Source organism: Bombyx mandarina, chromosome A1 (genome assembly GCF_030267445.1).
Source record: "Bombyx mandarina strain Sakado chromosome A1, ASM3026744v2".
NCBI lineage: Eukaryota > Metazoa > Arthropoda > Insecta > Lepidoptera > Bombycidae > Bombyx > Bombyx mandarina.
Window position 1 is genome coordinate 14414646 of NC_143234.1, and position 20819 is coordinate 14435464.

At 40.2% G+C, this 20819-nt stretch overlaps 3 protein-coding genes across 4 annotated transcripts in view; 2 read left to right on the forward strand and 1 right to left on the reverse strand.

Moving 5' to 3' along the window:
* Positions 1-20819, reverse strand: part of LOC114253403 (uncharacterized) — a 171324-nt gene that overhangs the window by 15441 nt on the left and 135064 nt on the right. The gene's annotated exons all lie outside the window — the stretch shown is intronic.
* LOC114253439 (collagenase) lies at positions 128-3043 on the forward strand. Its single transcript, XM_028188314.2, is given in 5 exon segments — positions 128-233; positions 235-276; positions 1890-2157; positions 2325-2423; positions 2793-3043. Coding segments are annotated over 5 exon segments (717 nt in total). The 5' UTR covers positions 128-140; the 3' UTR covers positions 3008-3043.
* Positions 11451-15919, forward strand: LOC114252273 (collagenase-like). Its single transcript, XM_089739612.1, has 5 exons — positions 11451-11676; positions 14511-14778; positions 14935-15033; positions 15159-15358; positions 15768-15919. The coding sequence occupies exons 1-5, from the start codon at positions 11479-11481 to the stop codon at positions 15867-15869; spliced, it is 867 nt and encodes a 288-aa protein (XP_089595738.1). The 5' UTR covers positions 11451-11478; the 3' UTR covers positions 15870-15919.

The window sequence follows — 20819 nt, forward strand, 5'->3', positions numbered from 1 at the left end:
TTCACGATAAGATATTATTTTCTATAAAACAATCAAGTGGTCACGTCGAATGGTCATCTTTCAGGATTGTCATTATGAAGGTGTTACTATTGATTTTATTAGGGGCGGTTTCGTTGGCGTCAGCACGCCTGCTTCCTTCCATGCTGTCCTACCATGATACGGTTGGAATTCCTCTGGCAGAACGTCTCAAGAAATCGGAGGAAGCCCGAGACTTTGATGGATCTAGAATTGTGAATTTCAGGATTTCCTGCTCCTTTGGGTGCTCACCCGTACATGGTAAATATTTTTGCCAATTTATGTATCTCCCGTAAAATTAGCCTATAGCTGAAATTTTCTTTTAACGCGTTGACTGCCATGTAGGACACCGATGCCCTACGTGGCGTACTGAAGTAATTACGTCGATTTCTCTCTCCGATCTTCTTACTAAGGCGCCGGAATATCTAGTAGAATCTTGTAAATACGAATTTGAAGATACTGAGAACCTATTTCTGAGAGATTTATTTTTTTCCTACCTAAGCTGATAGCCTTGAGAGGCTATTTCAGCTTCGCCGTAACATGTAGTTGAGCTCACGGTGCTTAAACCTGATGATGTTGCTAACACGAACCCTAGCAAGAGTCGTGCTTCGTAGAATCTACCGCGGGATCGGAAACGCGACCCACTGAGAAGATCCGGCGAGAAACTCAGTGGGCTGTGTCAGTGGGGTTCATTTACTCGTCGAGCCCTTCGTCGCAAGCGACGGTTTCGACGAGAACGATGACCGGTTTCTAAGAGACCTAAACCACTAAAACATACATTGAAAACCAAAGAAGGAAAAGTTAAACAATTATAATAATTGATTAATTACTTCTACTGATAATTAATTACTTCAGTGCGCCATGTAGGACACCGGTGACCTACACGGCAGTCAATGGGTTAAACTATGTTCCTTACTACGTGATCATTAAAACGTTAGAGGTAACGTCATTGTAGCATTTTCAGATTTGTAATTGCATTTATGTAATTGCGTTTTCATTGGATTTAAAGTAAAATGATTTTCCCGTTTCTCCATAATCTATGATGTATATTTAATTGCATTAGATGTGTTCACAAGTTCGCAGTCGGGTCACATGAGGTTTATACCTCATTTGTAATGCGGCTGTCCTACCGCATTAAAGCTTTGCCGCATAAATTAATAGGATGTTTATACCCAACCCAGCGAATCTTACGCGCGACCATAATCTTAAAATATTGGATATTCCATGTGGACATTATCGCTCGATGAATTGCTACAAAAACTAATTTTATAACACTATTAGAGCCTCAGCACAAAAAATAATAATCGATATGCAATTATTTGATTATCAAAGATATTCTTTGTGCGCATTGTATTAGATATCGTTTCGTTTGATTTAATCAATCGCCGATATTTGATTTCCTTATTTCCTACTGATTAGTGACGCTAGTAATTTTGTTTTTTGAGCCGGAGTCCAAATCTCCATTTTCTACTAACCTACCTACTGTGGCACGCGGTACGATTTCATTTCCTGATTCATTTCATTGCATTTTCTGAGTACTTTTGATAGGAGTATCTATCTGTTGGGAGTGTTGTCGACTTGTTCATTTATTTATTTCTGTAATCTGACGAAGCATGTTGCGGATAATAACATGTACTTTTAGGTTGGGAATATTAGTCTCTTGGCGACAACTCGCGGCTGCTAATTGGGCATACACCTATTTACCCTACTGATGCATAAAATGAAACTTATTTCGATACATGAAATAAAACATTGCAAATCTATGTGCCCATAACACAGTAGAGAAACCTAACTTAAAATTACTGAATATGATTATGTACCTTTATTTATTTTATGAAGACCACATACGTTAAACAGTAATTTATGATTCACAGGTCGGCTTAGTCATAGAAATGCCGGGAAATTTTAATTCAGTATGCGGCTCATCTATGCTCAGTAACACGAAGTCTCTCACAGCTGCTCACTGCTGGTTCGATGGATTTAGACAAGCATTATCATTCACAATGGCCTTTGGAACCACCACTGTCTTCGTTGGAGGTGTTAGAGTGCGCACCACAAACGTACAGATGCATGAAAATTGGAGTCCAATAAATTTTAGCAATGACATAGCTATAATTACCCATAACTGGGTCACATATACCAGTAAGTATTTTACAGTTATTTTATTTTATAACTCGAACATATATTCTTCTTCTCTCATTTCTCTTCTTTCAGTTCTCAACTCACTAAAATGCTGTATTATAATGATTACGATGATATATTATAAATCCCAATTCTTCTGGCATTAAAAATCCCGAATGTTCTTTCAGACGTTATTCAACCAATCGCTTTACCATCTGGATCTCTTCTTGACAACGATTTCGTTGGGTTCTGGGCACAAGCTTCCGGTTATGGAAGAACCGGTGACGGTACGTCGTTTTTTCTTTTTTAAAGCAAGTATTTTAGCTTCAAATTCAAAGAAAAAGTTATTTTAGGGAACCTAGCTTTTTTTTTTTTTAATGCTTAGTTGGGTGGACGAGCTCACAGCCCACCAGGTGTTAAGTGGTTACTGGAGCCCGTTGACATCAACAACGTAAATGCGCCACCCACCTTGAGATATAAGTTCTAAGGTCTCAAGTAAGTTACAACGGCTGCCCCACCCTTCAAACCGAAACGCATTACTGCTTCACGGCAGAAATAGGCAGGGTGGTGGTACCCACCCGCGTGGACTCACAACAGGTCTTACCACCAGCTTTCGAAAGTAAATAACTGTTGCAATACCATTAATGAATTTTCAGGACCTCACCATGACATCACACCAAACCAGATAATGAGAGAGGCAACCCTCCGAGTAATTAGCAACAATGAATGTAGAAATGCTTATGGATCTGTCGTCCGGAATACTATTCTCTGTACAAGCGGAGCTGAAGGTCGCAATATTTGCAACAGTGACTCCGGCGGACCTCTATCCATTATCGACAACAACCGGAGAGTATTGGTGCGTTACGTGTAGTAAATACGGAAATAGGAAAAACCATATAAAAAAAAACGATCATTGGTTCCATGATTTAGTTAGTTAAAAATAGTTGAATACTACTTAGATTATTAACATTACAATCTAGTCACATGTAACAAATACCAACAAAAGCTGTGTGATGTTGTTGCCAATTTGACAACTACTAAGAGGATCAAAAAATAATAAGAATGAGATAGAATATAATGACTATTGATAACTTAATAATTTCTTTTTCTACATAGTCTCCGAGTCTCTTTACACACCGAGTCCAGATCTTTTCCAAGGCTTCAATCCCGTTAAAAAGTTTTGTCTTGGTCTTGCAAAAAGCTCTCCACGGCATCCATCACTATCGTCTTCGTACCTCTTACCTTCGTACCGTTTCCCCTTAAGTATTCTTTTAATCTGGGGAACAGATAAAAATCGCTAGGCGCCAGATCTGGTGAATAAGGGGGGTGTCAACCAATTCGAAGCCAGCTTTGCTGAATGGCAGCCATTGCAACTGCCGACCTGAGCGCGGGTGTATTGTCGTGATGAAACAGCACGCCTCTTTGAAGTTTCCATCTCCTTTTCTCTTTAATGGTATTCCTTAACTTGGAAATTAAAGCTGCATAATATTGGCCTATAATAGTGGTTCCACGCTCCAGGTAATCAATCAACAATATCCCTTCTGAGTCCCAAAATATTGAGGCCATAACCTTGCTAGCCCATGCCACGACACGAAACTTCTTCGGGGTCGGTGATGATGGCCGGTTTGCTGTTTTGTCTCGGGATCAAAATGATGGACCCATGTTTCATCCATTGTTACGAAACGAGGCAAAAAGATTTCAGAATCTTCTTGAAACTAGTCCAACAATATCTTCGAAATGTGAAGTCGATTTTGTTTCTGACTGTCGGTTAACATTCTCGGCACCCATCTTGCGAAGACTTTTCTCATATTCAAAGATTGTTTCAATATGGATTGAATACTTCCATATGAAATGCCTGTTTCTTGTATTAAGTATCGGATGGTAACTCTTCGATCGCTCAATACAATTTTCTCGACTTTCGCAACATTTTCTTGGGAGACTGACGTCAATGGATGTTCGTCTTCCGTGCTCGTTCTCCCTACTCGAAATTGAGAAGCCCACCTTGCGACAGTGGAAGACGGCGGACCAGACTCTCCTAATGTTGCCTCCAAATCGCAATGAATATCTTGCGTCGTTAGCTTTTTTTAAACAGAGGTATTTAATAACGGCACGCACTTCGTTTTTCTCCATTTTCGAGAACACGTTCCGACACGAAGCAAATAAATGACTACATTCAGAAAAAAACAGGTTTCTTTCATGATTAATTTACAGATATGTATCTGAGCTACGGCTGCCAGTATTTTTTTTCTTAACAAGGAGTATGTCGTTCTCACTACTTTTTGATCCCTCCTCGTATATGGAAAAAGTATCTACCTAGTCAGGTCATAAATTCTGTCACATGTTTAATGTAAAATAATTGAAACAAGTTTATTCATTATGTAACCATTCATATACCAAAATGAACTTAACAAAACATAGATTCTTATGACACTAAAGTTTATTCAAAATGACCTCCGTGATTTTGAATACAGGGCTTCAATCTGCGCGGCCAGTCGTCTATCGCAGCACGAACGAAGTCCATGTCAATATCGGCGGCTGCCTTAATCAAGGATGTCTTGAGTGACTCCAAATTGGGATGAGGCTTTGAGCACGCCTTTTCCTCCAAGTGTTGCCATATCTTGTAATCTAACGGATTCAAATCTGGACTGGAGGAGGGCCAGTCTTCGTGCCGGATGTAGTCGATTTCACGCGCCGCCAGCCAGTCTTGTGTGCTCTTCGCTCTATGAGCTTGCGCCGAATCTTGTTGGAATACCCAGTGCCTGTTATTGAACATGGTATGAGAAACAGGTTCCACAAGGTTCGTCAGGACTGTATTTTGATACACAACTGCATTCGTTTTTACACCTTTCTCACTAAAATGTACCTCTGTTAAGCCCCAATAAGAAACTCCCAACCATACCATGAACGAGGATGGAAAATGACCTCGTTAGACACGCGGAATACGGTTGCTCGCTTCTTCACTACTGTGTGCGTACACCTTATCATTTTGTTTGTTGTAGCTCTCTTCTAAGGTAAAAATTTTTTCATCCGAAAAAAGAATTTCCCGATATTTTTTTCCCGCGTACCGCTTCAACAAAGCGCGGCATCTCTTCAGTCTCAGGTCCATTAGACGAGCATTCAAACGATGTCCTGTTTTTCTTCGATATGCCCGAAGCCCTAAGTCTTCATTTAACACCCTTTTCACCGTGGTTCTGCTTAACCCCATCTGAAGGGCCAACGGTTTCTGCTTACGTTTGGGATTTCTTTGAATTCGCGCCTTCACAGCTTTTATCACTGCTGGAGTCCTAACAGACCGAAGGCGACCACTTCTTGACCTGTCATCTACACTAGAGTCTTCATTGTATCGTTTGATGGTACGATAAACGAATCTTTTGGTTATATTCAAAATTTTCAGTATGTTAAAAATTTGAATTGGCGCGTAACAGCAACGATGCAACGCAATAACTGCAAAGCGTTCTTCTTTAAGCGTCCACTCCATATTAAAAAATGAGTAAAATTCTAAAAGTATACATTTTTATTTTCATGAACAATTCGAAATTCGAATTCAATAAACTTTTTTGTGGCCAGCATTCTAAAAGAAAAGTTTTTACTGTGTGACAATACTTATGACCTGACTAGTTATATATTAATACGTGAAGCAAAAACTTTGTACCCCTTTTTACGAAAATTGCGCAGATGGAGGAGTATGGAATTTTCCACACTTATAGAGAATCTCGAGAAGGAGTGCACAATGCTAATTTTTGTTTAAATTATGCATAAAAGTACATTAAATCAATAAAAAAAACATTACACTCACTACCATGAATTTTTACACACCCGCATATATACTCTTTTATTTATTGTTGAAGTCTGTTGTCAAATTGAGAATACCTAGATTAATATGGTTTGTCTTTAATATTATTTGTCTATAGTGTAGTTTTGGCGAAATCTGTGATTACAAAAGTATAATAAATCTTTGACAATAGCACCATAATAATGTTCAAAATTATAATTTCAATAATTTTAGTCGAATTTCGACTCCTGCGGGACCACTAATTCTAATAATTTGCCAATAAGAGAGATGACTTTTGTCCACTCCAGGCTATTGCTCTGGCTAAGTTAGTTAATAAGTATGTTTTTTTTTGTTTCAGATTGGCGTTGTAATTTTCGGATCTAATCGATGCGAGCGTCTTCTCCCCGGCGGGTATTCTCGCGTTACAGCTTACAACAACTGGATCCGGGCTAGATTATAATTGTAACTAGATAATGATAATAAAAAACCGTTCATAAGAGATAAATGATTTAATTAAATAAATGTGTAGATGCAATTGCCACAAAAATCGAGCAAAGTTATTATTATTTTCCAAAATGTATATAATAAAATTGGAACCAATAAATTTGAGAGCAATGTTAATAGTAGTGTAAAACTGTGACAAAAGTGATTACTTTAAAGATAGCTTTCAAGATGTTTCAAATAAATATGTTCCGGTATTAATAGGTTTGATGCGCTATTGACCTATTGACTTTGAATCTTCTATGGTATTTATGAATTATCTATTTTTCCATAACTATATAAAATTATTGACCATTATTGGCAAAATAAATAATAGTTTAAAAAAACTAACAAAATACGCTTTTATAAAAAATCCAACTAAAAAATAGAAAATAAATTGTAATAAATTTAAATTAAATACGCTTGTTTACAATAAAATATTTTTTTCCTACACTATTTTTAATTCCCATTTATTAAATTTTTTTTTCTATTTTTTTTTTGGATTTTCTATAAAAGCGTATTTTGTTAGTTTTTTTAAACTATTATTTATTTTACATTTTTTAGGTGAATTTCAATTTTTCAATATTTTTTTTATTAATTGTCATCGGTCTTAATAAGTACACCAAATTTCGAGTTAATCCGACGTTTTGAAGGGGATCAAAATCATGTTCAAAGATTCCGTTACAAACATACATACGTCTGAAGCTAATAAAAGCGTATTAAAAACAAGTGTATTTACCTAATCTTAACGTTGACATTTTACTGATACTTGCGAAGACGGACGAACCGACCCAAACTTCTCATGTCTAGGTGAGATGTCATTGAGGTCTTCCTTGTTCGTGTTAAACTTCGCACTATAGTATTGCATTAAGTGAAACTATTTGCAACAGAATAAGTTACAACTATGATATCACGTCTTGTTTACTGGTGGTAGGACCTCTTGTGAGTCCGCGCGGGTGGGTACCACCACCCTGCCTATTTCTGCCGTGAAGCAGTAATGCGTTTCGGTTTGTGAAGGGTGGGGCAGTCATTGTAACTTACTTGAGACCTTAGAACTTATATCTCAAGGTGGGTGGCGCATTTACGTTGTGGATGTCTATGGGCTCCAGTAACCACTTAACACCAGGTGGGCTGTGAGCTCGTCCACCCATCTAAGCAATACAAAAAAAAAAAATTAACCACTAGAAGTAATACCCTGCTACTAATATTCCATTAAACAATTTATAAAAAATTCAACAATGTACCTTTTGTTCCCTACCTAATCATTGGTAGCCTGGCTATTCCATTGTTATTCCAAGGGGCTATTCCAACTTCGCGCTCACGGTGAACTCACGGGCTCGACCTGAGAGAATTGCTAACACTAGGCCTAGCAAGGACAGTACTTCGCTGAATCCACTGCCGGGTCGGAATCGCGACCCACTTGGAAGATCGGGCGAGAAACTCAATGGGTTGTGTCTATGGGCTCGTTCGCACGTTGAACTCTTCGTCGGAGTCGACTAGTTCGACGAGGATGGTGACCGGTGCTTGAAGAACCTAAAAGCACCAAGAGTGATTCCGGGGGATCCGACAAGACATGTTTTGGGCGACGGCGGCTTTGCTTGGCACCGTCGCGTGAGTCGCATATGTAGTTAGCGGTGCCCACGATAGGAGGGCTATTGTTTTTTTTTTTATTGCTTAGATGCGTGGGCGAGCTCACAGCTCACCTGATGTTAAATGGTTACTGGAGCCTATAAACATCTACGACGTAAATGCGAAACCCACCTTGAGATATAAATTCTAAGGTCTCAAGTATAGTTACAACGGCTGCCCCCTTCTAACCGAAACGCATGCTTCATACTGCTTCACGGCAGAAATGGGCGGGGTGGTGGTACCCACCCGCGCGGACTCGTAAGAGGTCCTACCACCAGTATTGTACCGCATTGTTTTTTAAAGTAGTGTTCCGACGCTTCTCTAAGATACTCACGTATCGATTCTAAATTTAAGGCTTGTGGAAAGTACTAAGCGGTAGGCAGCGGCTTGGCTCTGCCCCTGGCATTGATGACGTCCATGAGCGACGGTAACCACTTACCATTAGGTGGGCCGTATGCTCGTCTGCCTGCACGGGCAATTAAAAAAAAAAAAAAAAAAATTGCCGTGAAGATCTACATTCCTCACATGCCACGGTGCTCAGACGGCTATCCCGCAAAAACGGGATTGGATGACCTGGAGAGAGTTAATGTGTGTACGGGCCGCGTGAGCGAACACAACACTTGCATAAGTCATGATGGAACGTATGTAAGTTTTTTAGTGTCACCTTTTTATGAAAGGACAATATTTACTTCGGATCATGGGGTAGAGTCGACCGAGTAGGAACGTCGCGTACTGACTTAATGTGGGGACCGAATGTCATCCCTCTGTGGAGGGTGACGTTTAAATACTTAGCCTTCAAAGCCCAAGGTATGGCTAAAATTTTTTATGGCGGGTATGGAGTCACCATGCCTAATTGATGACGAGATACTATTATAACAGTAATGGAGAGGGCGACCCCTTTTGAAAAGCACGGCTATGATTTTCGTGGGATTGATGTCAATGCGCCACTTTCGCAACCACTGTCCTAAATCAGTGGCAGCGATCTGGAGTGCATGTACGACAACTTTCTACTCGAGTAGTAGAATCCTACTAAGATGTGCTCCGTAATGCGTTGCACTTGTTGGATGCACGAATGTATGGCGCGGAATCCAAACTATTCGTTTATGAGTATGCCTTTTGAGGTCCCAGAGAAGTTTACGAATCAGTCGATCGTACAGTTTGCCTATCGCTGGGAGGAGGCTAATCGGGCGGTAGCTTATGGGTTCGTTTTTAGGTTTTCCAGGTTTGTGTATACCGATTCTAATACTGATACGAATGCACCGGACGTCTTATCTTTTAGGCCACCACGACTCTGCGGCGCGGGCACGTTTTTTGCCCCGTACGACAGTCGTGAAACCCTCAGACGAGGCTGTAGTAGGAGACTACTCTACCTCCATCTCGGACTCCGACTCGAAGCAGGCGATAGAGGATGCGGAGGACGACGTGGCGGTGGGTGGCGATGCGGTCGCGGGCGTCATTTTACTGCAGGTAGCTTTGCGTTCAAATTCCGCGAATTCCACGATAGTTGACGGAGCTTCCGCGCTCATTTTACAAAACTGGCCTCTGGGCTGATGGCTACAGCCGGCTCTTCGAGTCGGCTTCTTCCAAACGTTGGGGGTCCCGATCAAGTAGCGCTACGCCTATACATGGGGACGGTGCGGTCGATGGCAATTTACGGCGCTCCCGTTTGGTGCCGCGCCCAGACCCGCGAGAATGTCGATGTGCTGCGATGTCGGCAACTCGCGATCGCGGTTAGGGCGATCTGTGGATACCGCACCGCCTCCTTCGAGGCGGCGCATCTGATCTCTGGGACGCCGGGTAACCACTTATTTCAATGGAGTTGAGGCCTCGCGGTCTGTATCATAAGACATATTGCGTTGCTTATGAGCTATAGTTAGTAGCTTCTTAATGTGATCTTAAGGAGAAGACCGACCAATGAACTCATACCAAGCGATGCGACAATACCGACATTAAAATCTAATAGGCAGCTAACAATTTTTCTAGTGAAATACATACATAGCTCATGTTCTGGAATAGCTTGAACGAAAAAGGAATCCCTGCGATAAAAATTCTATTTACGCAAATACCTCCAGTTTCAAGGTCGGGGGTAGCATTCACATACCCCGCGCGCCCCCTAGGCGCGGAGACCTCGTAGGAGGTTTGGCCCCTGGCCCGAAAAAAAAAAAGAGGTAACATTCATGATGTCATATTGGGTTCCGGTAACGGTTTAGCACCATGTAGGCAGTGAATTCGTTAGCGCGTCTACGCAATAAACCAAAAGAAATCACCTTTTTTTCCTACCTATGCTGATAGCCTTGAGAGGCTATATCAGCGTTACCCTAGCGTGTAGGTGAGCTCTCGGGATTCAAACCGGAGGTGTTGCTAAGACTGGTCCTAGCAAGAGCATGCTTCGCAGAATCTACCGGTTCGGAAACGCGACCTACTGAGAAAATCCGGCGAGAATCTAAGTGGGCAGAAATTACCGCTTAGTGTAACGTGCAGTCATACTGAAAACGATTCGGAAATCCAAAAGAGGAAACAAAATTTTTTATTTAATTAAATTATAATCTACGCTGATATAATCTGATATTGAGAGATCGTAAAAAAATATATAGATTATTTTTTTAATTAAAAAGATATTTTTGTTTTAAGACTAAATAATTTTGGTATTTTTCTTAATTTCGACAATAGTTTTTAACATTTAACGGGCTTGGTGGTAACAAGAGTATTGTATCGCACGGAATGGGAAGCCAAAACATGCTGTCCTAAACAATATATTTTGAGACTTCGACTTGGTTTCTCAAATTAGGGGGTGGAATTCACGTTTCTATGTCTATATTTTTTTTTCTACCTAAGCTGATAATAGCCTTGAGAGGCTATGTCAGCGTAACCTAAGAAGTAGGTAAGCTCACGGGGCTCAAACATAGGGGGAGTTGCTAACACTAGCCCTAGCAAGAGTAGTGCTTCGCAGAATCTACCAAAGGATTGGAATCGCGACGCACTGAGAAGATCCGGCGAGAAACTCAGTGGGCTGTGTCTATGGGTTAATTTACTTGTCGAGCCCTTCGTCGCAAGCGACGGGTTTAATGAGCAGTGTCTTCCAGTGACCATTTGAAACCATGAGGTGCCAATAAAAATCATATCTAACTTAAGCCGCATGAGATAAAGGATGGTAAAAACATTACTATTATGTACGTCACCTAACAAAATAATATTTATTGAAAGTACGTCTTCCTTTCCGCTTCCATAGGTAAGCAAAAATCAAAAAGTTTCCATCCCTAACACAACTCACGAGTAGATTTTGAAAAATAAAACACATTGAAATTAAGGTTTATACGGAACCATTTAACCACCAACACCCCGTGTCTTATCAATCAATCATAGATTAATTATGATTTAAATTACGAGTATTCACGATAAGATATTATTTCATATAAAACAATCAAGTGCACGTCGACTTGTCATCTCTCAGGATTTTCACTATGAAGGTGTTACTACTGATTTTTTTGGGCGCGGTCTCGTTGGCGTCAGCGGGTCTTCTTCCAGCCATGCTGCCCTACCATGATACGGTTGGAATCCCTCTGGCAGAAAGTCTCAAGAAATCGGAGGAAGCCCGAGACTTTGATGGATCTAGAATTGTGAATGGAAATCTTGCTCGTTTGGGTGCTCACCCGTACATGGTAAATATTTTCTACCAATTAATGTATCTGCCGTAAGATTAACCGATAACTGAAATTTTCCTTTAAACTATGTTCGATACTACGCGATCATCAAAACGATAGACGTAACGTCATTGATGTTTCGTTTCAATTACCACTTTGATTGCTGGACTATTTTTAAAGGAATTTCGGCCAATGCGTATAAGGTATTTTCGAGAAAAGGTTGGACTTCATCACTGTGCGTCTGAGACCGGATATGCCTCACAAAGGACCGTTATTGGATATACCCATACTCATAGAAATGTGGACATAGTCGTCTCCCGCACCGAGCGAAAGAACGCGGTTTTGACTGCCGCACTAGTGGACAGTTGCGTGTTGCGTGGGGCTTTTTAAACATCAAAGCGCAGCCAACGTGTTACGCCGGCTGTACAGGCACGTCGAGAGGATACAGGCCGAGGTCGAGTATGTACATGGCTCCCTGTGTGCTTAGTGCAAATTTTTTAACGTTGTCGATAGCGTAAAAGTTAGCTCATATTTGTATGGAATGGGATCGTTTGCCTACTTAGGCAGTGCCCCTAGCGACAAACTTTTGTCGCTAGGGGCACTGTTTCAACTGCATACAAAATTGGGCTAACTTTTACGCTATCGAGAACGTTAAAAAACTCGCACTAAGCATACTGGTCTGGTCTCGTGGTTCTCATTCGCTCTCGGAAGCGTGTCGGTTTTTGCGCTCGAGTCAAAGGGTCTCGGGGAGTCTCGCGATGAAAACGAGAGCGCGCCTGTACACACTCGTTCGTCTAGTTGTCCACCAACTGCGCCAGTTTTTTCTAAGTCCATCGCAACGGACATCCGAAATTGAATTGATACAATGAGTGTGTAGCACGGCATCACTATGACATTTTTGGATATGTAATTGCATTTAGTTGGGTTGTCATTGGATTTAAAGTAAAATGATTTTCCCGTTTCTCCACAATCTATGGTGTATATTTAATTGCAGTAGATGTGCTGACAAGTTCGCAGTCGGGTCACATGAGGTTGATATCTCATTTGTAATGCGGCTGACCTACCACAAAAAAGGCTTTGCCGGATAAATTACTAGGATATTTATACCCCACCGAGCGGATTTTTTTCTTGTCTTCATCACGTCAGCAAGGCTAGGGGTACAGCCAAGTCGCTACCAACCACAATCTTACAATGTTAGATATTCGAGGTGGTCATAGCAGAATCGCTCGATGAATTGCTCCAAAAACTAATGTTATAACATTGTTAGAGCCTACAAAAAAATCGTCAATATATAATCTTTATATATTGTATGTATTGTATTATATATACTTTCGTACTTCTTTTCCTAGTGATTAGTGATGCAAGCATGTTTTTTTTGAGTCAGAAGCCGAACCTCCCACGTGATTCCCGCATCTAGGGACCGCGTGGTATATGATGGTAGGTAATGCTAATCCTGACTACTGTGGCACGCGGTACGAGTTAATTTCCTGATTGTTTCATTTCATTTCTTAAGTACTTTTGATAATTACTTGAATGAATGAATTACTTATTATTTTCAATGCCCGCTTTCGATGTCCGTAACAAAATAGAAAACCTAAGTTAAAGTTTTTAATATGATACCTTTATTTATTTTAATTTAGGCTACATACGTTAAACGGAGATTTAATAGGGGTTGAAGTATGAAATTGCCGTTCTATTGTAATAGGTAATTCGAATCGACATAGAGCCTTCATGGCTTGAGATTTTTTTTTCAAATGGTTCTTATGAGGTTCTTTCTTTTAAAAAATTCAACATTCGATTATCGACTTTCAGTTATTTTTTTATTCAGCTTAGACAAGAAAGATGGATACTTCGAAAATTCAAGTGATGTTTGAATACGAGTTCCGATGCGGAACGCTGCAGAAACAGCTCGCAATATCAATGGAGAACGAACCACGTGGAAGACCGCCCACACATGTGAATAACAATGAATTGAAAGAGATGGTGGAAGCCGATCCGTACCAAACTACCCAGGAATTAGCGGCATGGTTAACGTTACCTTACAAACAATATTCACTCATTTGTGTCAAATTAATAAAATGAAAACATATGCAAAATGGGTGCCTCATGATTTGACTGATCTGCAGAAAGAAACGCGTGTTGAAGCTTGTGTTGCCTTGTTGAATCGACACAGAAATGAAGGAATACTACTAGATCGAATTGTGACATATGATGAAAAGTGGATTCTTTATCATACCCGTAAGTGAAAAATGCAATGGCTGACCCCAGGTCAAACGCCGCAACAGTGTCCTAAAGTAAAGCATACCAATAAAAATATGTGGTCTCAGTATGGTGTTATTCACTATAGCTTTCTCCTATCTGGTCAAGCAATAACGGCAGATGTCTACTGTGCCGAACTCAAAACAACGATAGCAAAACTTGCCGTGAAATAGCCCCGACTCATGAATCGATCTTCACCATTATTGCTCTATGAGAACGCGAGACCTCATGCAGCCCGAGAAATCATTTTAACTCTACAGGAACTGCAATTAGAAACCATTCGTCACCCTTCGTATTCCCCAGACCTTGCTCCAAGAGTCTACTATTTTTTTCGTGATCTGGACAAATTTCTACGTAATAAAAAGTTTTCTTCCCAGGAGGCAGTACAAAATATTTTCACACAGCTTGTAGAATCTAGATCACCAAAGTTTTATCGCAAGGGCATAAATAACCTTCCTATTAGATGGCAGCAATGTATAGATAATAATGGTAGATAAATTTATTTAAAAAAAATGTAAACAAAAAAAAAACGAATTTCAATTTTTCAGTACAAATCGGCAATTTCATACTTTAACCCCTAATATGATTCACAGGTCGGTTTAGTCATAGAAATACGGGGCAGTGCTAATTCAGTATGCGGTTCATCTATGCTTAGTAATACGAGGTCTCTCACAGCTGCTCACTGCTGGTTTGATGGATTTAGACAAGCATTATCTTTCACAATGGCCTTTGGAACAACCACTGTCTTTGCTGGAGGTGTTAGAGTGCGCACCACAAACGTACGGATGCATGAAAATTGGAGACCAAGAGATGCAATCAACGACATAGCCGTAATTACCCACAATCGGGTGGAATATACCAGTAAGTAGTATGGTTTTTTTTTTTCGTTTTTGTTTAACGCATATAAAGTACATTTTTCTCAATCTTTATTATCGGATGACGATATTTTAGTAATGATTTTTAATATATATTCTATCAAGTTGGATTTGTCGTTAAAAATCCCGAATGTTCTTTCAGATGTGATTCAGGCAATCACTTTACCATCTGGATCTCTTCTTAACAACAATTTCGTTGGGACCTCGGCACAAGTTTCTGGTTACGGAAGAACCGGTGACGGTATGTTTTTTTAAACATTTCTAAAAGTATTTCAATGTCACTTTTATCAATGAATTTGTTTTTGAAGAACTAACGATTAACAGTCGAAAATATTCAGTTTGCTGCAATGCATTAATGGTTTACAGGTTCTCAACACAACATCAGACCAGATCAAGCGATGAGAGTGGCAACCGTCCGAGTTATTAGCAACAATGAATGTAGAAATGCTTTTGGAGCTGTGGTCCGGGATACTGTTCTCTGTACAAGCGGATCTGAAGGTCGTAATATCTGCAGCAGCGACTCTGGCGGACCTTTATCCATTGTCAACAATAACAGGAGAGTGTTGGTAGGTTACTCGCAGTAAATTTTGCAAATCGGAAAAAAAAAACTTATCGCGAACATAAAATAAACGATTAATGTATCTTGTATTGTAGACCGAACGATAGCTCAATACTGCTTAGATGATTAATAAATCGCAAGCAAAACAACGACATAAAGTATCTCTTTGTGATGAGAGGATTCTCTTCGTGTGGACAGTACTTAGCGGTAGGCAGCGGCTTGGCTCTGCTTTGGTATTACTGACGTCCATGAGCAACGGTAACCACTCACCATCAGATGGGCCGTATGCTCGTCTGCCTAATACCCTAATATTTTGACAATTACAGAAATAGCCTTCACCATTCCTACATTCGTTCGTCACTGTGTAGTATTCCTCTAGCTAAGCTTTTAGTAAGCATGTGTTTTTTTCTTTTCAGATTGGCGTTGTAATGTTTGGACATCCTCGGTGCGAGTCTCGTAACCCTGGCGGGTATTCTCGCGTCACTGCTTACAACAACTGGATCCGGGCTAGATTATAAATTATAATAGAAAATCATGAATAAACATGTATGAATAAGTACATGCGATTGCAACAAGCCACAAAAGTATTTTGCATAGAGTCTCCAGCTTTTACCTTCAAGTTTTCGATTACGTATAAACGTACATACCTATAAAAAGTAACTGATATAGTGATCATGTTACAAAAATGGGCATTTCACCCCAAAACTTCTTGTCGTTCGAAATACCATTAGTTTATATTAACTCGTCACTACATTGTTCAGCTAGGACCCTAACATTTATGAATAACATTCTTGAACACAGTTGCGATGGTAAAGATTTATCCATGCAGAATCGAAATGTAAATCCTTAAAAAGTCAAACGATACAGATCGGGTACGATCGAATTTTTAGTGTCAAACTATTAGGGACTGCGAATACATCAATCAAAGCACCACATAGAGTGGAGGATAAAGGCCCTGATTTTCGGTAAGCTCAAAATTTAACTATTTATTTTCTATTTTGTTTTGTAGCCCATGTAAACCAATCAGCGGAGAACCATAGAAACTGAGTAAGTATAAGACGAATCAAGGTGGGAATGTTGGCAGTCGGGTGTTCTCACAGATTGGCACTTTTAAAACAATTATTGCAAATATAATATCTTCTTTATCGTTCCCTCGCTGCTGAGGATCGCGAGCACATTTGACGTTCCGTCACAGTGTTCGATCATGGGTGGCATGGACCGAATGGTACAGACCACCAAGTGCTTCCTTTAGTAGATCTGACCATCTGGCTGGCCCATGGCGCGTCTGCCCTCTGTGTTACCCAAATTTATGAGATTTTCTAATTCACGTCTGGGAGACCGCATGATTTGTCCGAAGAATCTCATAACACGTTCTCGGCAGATGGCAGAGAGCTTTTTTCAGATATTTAGCTCCCTTAGAATGGACTAGTTAGTCCTCATGGCAGTCCACGGTATTCGTAGCATCCTCCGCCACACCCACGTTCAAAGTCTTCGATATTTTTGCTATCGCGGCTTTTCTTGCACCATGTCTTCGCTCCGTAGAGGAATATGGGAAAGACCAGTGCTTGCACCAAGCGCAACCAAAACCAAAGGTTTTATAGCGAATGCTACGATTTTTTTTCCATATTTTCCCGAGGTTGGCCATTGCACTTTTAGCCATACTGGATCTCCGGGGTATTTCTCCTGTGCAGCCACCCTCGGATGTTATTTGCAACCCAAGATATATGAAATCTACTACTTTCTCGCAGCCGCTGAGTACATCAGAACGTGGAAGAAGTTGCGCTCTATCTATTAACATTATTTTGGTCCTCGAATGGTTCTCTTGATGAATGATCTTAAGACCAAGCTTAGCACTTTCTTCTTCTTCTCGGTTCAGCAGAATTTCCATTCCCTCTTCACTTGATGCAAGTATGGTAGTGTCTTAGGTTCGTGAGTGTTTTAACGCCCATGAAAATATCGCCGGTCCAGCCTTCAAGCACTCTCCTCATTACATATTGGCCGTAGAGATTAAATAATTTGGGCGACAAAATGCAGCGCTGACGCACTCCACGTTCTTTATGGAAGGATCTTCTGTATGGATCTTGGATTATCCAGTTTTACGAAGCAAGAGCCATCAAGGTACAGATTCTGTATCAGTACTGTTGTTCCGAGTAATACATCACCTCTAGTGGTATAAGCCTTAACATTCCAATCGCCGCACACCTCCTTAGATGGAATAAAGCGCAACAAGATGCCCAAATCAAAATAGAATCGGTCAGTTCAAATTTCTTCCGATTGGGAGGTTGGTGCATACACCTGAATAATGTTGATCACTTGGTGTTTTGTATCCTAACACGCTGTTTTCATGTTTCTGTGGTAGAAGTATCACAACACCGTTACCACCACGATTTTTAGCTCCAGAAAAGTACAAGATGTTCCCGTTAGTAGTTTTTATATGACCGCTGCTTCTTCTATATGCTTCACTTGGCCCCGGTATGTCGATTTTGCACCTTAACTTCTCCTTCTCGATGACTTCTTGCTTACCCGGTTTCCGCATTCCTCTCACATTCCAAGTTCCTATACGTAAATATTTTCTCACTTGGGTTTTACTCTTGCCAGTACCATCACCAGTTGCATACTCCCCACCATGTGACCCGGGATCACTATGGCGTCGAGGGTCAGTTGGATTGCGTGACATAATACTCCAACTAAGTATTATATTCGTGTGGTGTGGTCAAACATAATATGCAAGTATTTCATTTTTAAAATTTTAAAATAAAATTAAATAGATTAATTACTGTTACTAGAATTATTTAGAAGTACCCTGTTACAACTATTCTTAAATAATAGATGCTCTTAAACCAGCACCCGATACCAATTGGACACAATTTGACTACAAATAATTACTTTTTTAATTTTCAATAGTTTTTTTTATTGCATAGAAGGGTGGACGAGCTCGCAGCCCACCTGATGCTAAGTGGTTACTGGAGCCCATAGACTTCTGCAACGTAAATGCCGCCAACCACCTTGAGATATGATTTCTAAGGTCTCAGAATAGTTAAAACGGCTGCCCCACCCTTAAAGCCGAAACGCATTACTCCTTCACGGCAGAAATAGGCAGGGTGGTGGTACCTACCCGTGCGGACTCACAAGAGGTGCTACCACCAGTAATTACGCAAATTATAATTTTGCGGTTTTCATTTTTATAACACGATGTTATTCCTTCACCGTGGAAGTCAATCGTGAACATTTCTTAATTACGTATTTCATCAGAAAAATTGGTACTCGCCTGCGGAATTCGAACACGGTTGCATCGCTAGATACGAATGCACCGGACGTCTTATCCTTTAGGCCACGACGACTTCAAAATTCTAATTACAATACGCGGCGCAGATCATAACGGGACACGGGATTCGGTTGAAAGCGCGAATTGCCAATTTAAAAGTCAAATTTGAATATGAAATTAAGTGTGTGTGTCGCAGTTACAAAATTATCGAGTACTTCACGTTCGTGAGTATAAATTAAGTTATCTTCAAACGTGTGTTTAGGGCCTTTCGTTTCCTGCCTTTGTCGCCGTTTGGGATGTTAAGATGCCACGCATCGAAGTTCGAATTGAATTTGTCTTTTTAGCTACCACACAAAAAGCCCCCATAGACGCAACCCACTGAGTGAATTCACAGTGGGTCGATATTTCGATCCGGTAGTAGATTCAGCAAAGGGCTGCTCTTTCTAAGATCAATAGGATCAATATTAGCATTTCTGATAGGTTAAACCTACCGGTCCGGGCGTTGGAATAGCCTCTTAGGCTACCAATGATTAGGTATGGATTTTTTTTTATTGCTTAGATGGGCGGACGATCTCACAGCCCACCTGGTGTTAAGTGGTTACTGGAGCCCATAGACATCTACAACGTAAATGCGCCACCCACCTTGAGATAAAAGTTCTAAGGTATACAGCATAGTTACAACGGCTGCCCCACCCTTCAAACCGAAACGCATTACTACTTCACTTCAAAAATAAAAACCTTGCATACTCTCGGGATGAAGACAATTTTAACGGGGATCATCTTTAAACCGAAACGCATTACTGCTTAATCTGGCTTAAAAGAAATAGATAAAAATCTGCTCAACTATAAAATCTAATTGAAATAGCCGGACTATCTAATTATGCTCTTTGAGTCTCTTAATTAAAAAAATTCAAGTATAATTTACACATTTACTCAACCTGTGATCGATTCACTAAGCTATCTCCTTGTGACTTTTGTGATGTGTTCATATTTTGTTCGGTGATAATTTAAATTTAACTTCATCCGTTTATTACGTAAGCTAGGATTCACTAAGCTGTAAATGTGTTTCTTATGTGAAGAAATCTATACTTACTATAATAATATTATAAAGAGGAGAGGTTTGTTTGTTTGTTTGTATTGAATAGGCTCCCATACTATTGAACCGATTTGAAAAATTATTTCACTGTTTGGAAGCTACACTAGTCCCAAGTGACATAGTAACATAGACCTTTTTTGAAAAAAAATAGGAATCCTTACTAAAACTCCAATAATGTAACCCAAGGGGTAAAAAATTACCTAAAATATTATTTACATCGCGTGCCCTGCGAAAACTATTCATGATAGAATAAAATAATGTACTAAGACTTTGTAGAACACATTATTACTTACAAAAAGTGTCGCGACAACTTAACTAGTCAGATCATAAGTATTGTCACACAGTAAAAACTTTTCTTTTAAAATGCTGGCCACAAAAAAGTTTATTGAATTCGAATTTCGAATTGCTCATGAAAATAAAAATGTATACTTTTAGAATTTTACTCATTTTTAAATATGGAGTGGACGCTTAAAGAAGACCGTGTTGCAGTTATTGCGTTGCATCGTTGCGGATACGCGCCAATTCAAATTTTTAACATACTGAAAATTTTGAATATAACCAAAAGATTCGTTTATCGTACCATCAAACGATACAATGAAGACTCTAGTGTAGATGACAGGTCAAGAAGTGGTCGCCCTCGGTCTGTTAGGACTCCAGCAGTGATAAAAGCTGTGAAGGCGCAAATTCAAAGAAATCCCAAACGTAAGCAGAAACTGTTGGCCCTTCAGATGGGGTTAAGCAGAACCACGGTGAAAAGGGTGTCAAATGAAGACTTAGGGCTTCGGGCATATCGAAGAAAAACAGGACATCGTTTGAATGCTCGTCTAATGGACCTGAGACTGAAGAGATGCTGCGCTTTGCTGAAACGGTACGCGGGAAAAAAATATCGGAAAATTCTTTTTTCGGATGAAAAAATTTTTACCGTAGAAGAGAGCTACAACAAACAAAATGATAAGGTGTACGCACACAGTAGTGAAGAAGCGAGCAACAGTATTCCGCGTGTCCAACGAGGTCATTTTCCATCCTCGCTCATGGTATGGTTGGGAGTTTCTTATTGGGGCTTAACAGAAGTACATTTTTGTGAGAAAGGTGTAAAAACGAATGCAG

Excerpts from the sequence above, each read along its gene's own strand:
- LOC114252273 (XM_089739612.1), top strand. The coding sequence starts at position 11,479 with ATGAAGGTGTTACTACTGATTTTTTTGGGCGCGGTCTCGTTGGCGTCA. Across the intron at positions 14,779-14,934 it reads CAATCGGGTGGAATATACCA|ATGTGATTCAGGCAATCACT; the intron begins GTAAGTAGTATG and ends ATGTTCTTTCAG. Across the intron at positions 15,359-15,767 it reads ACAATAACAGGAGAGTGTTG|ATTGGCGTTGTAATGTTTGG; the intron begins GTAGGTTACTCG and ends TTTTCTTTTCAG.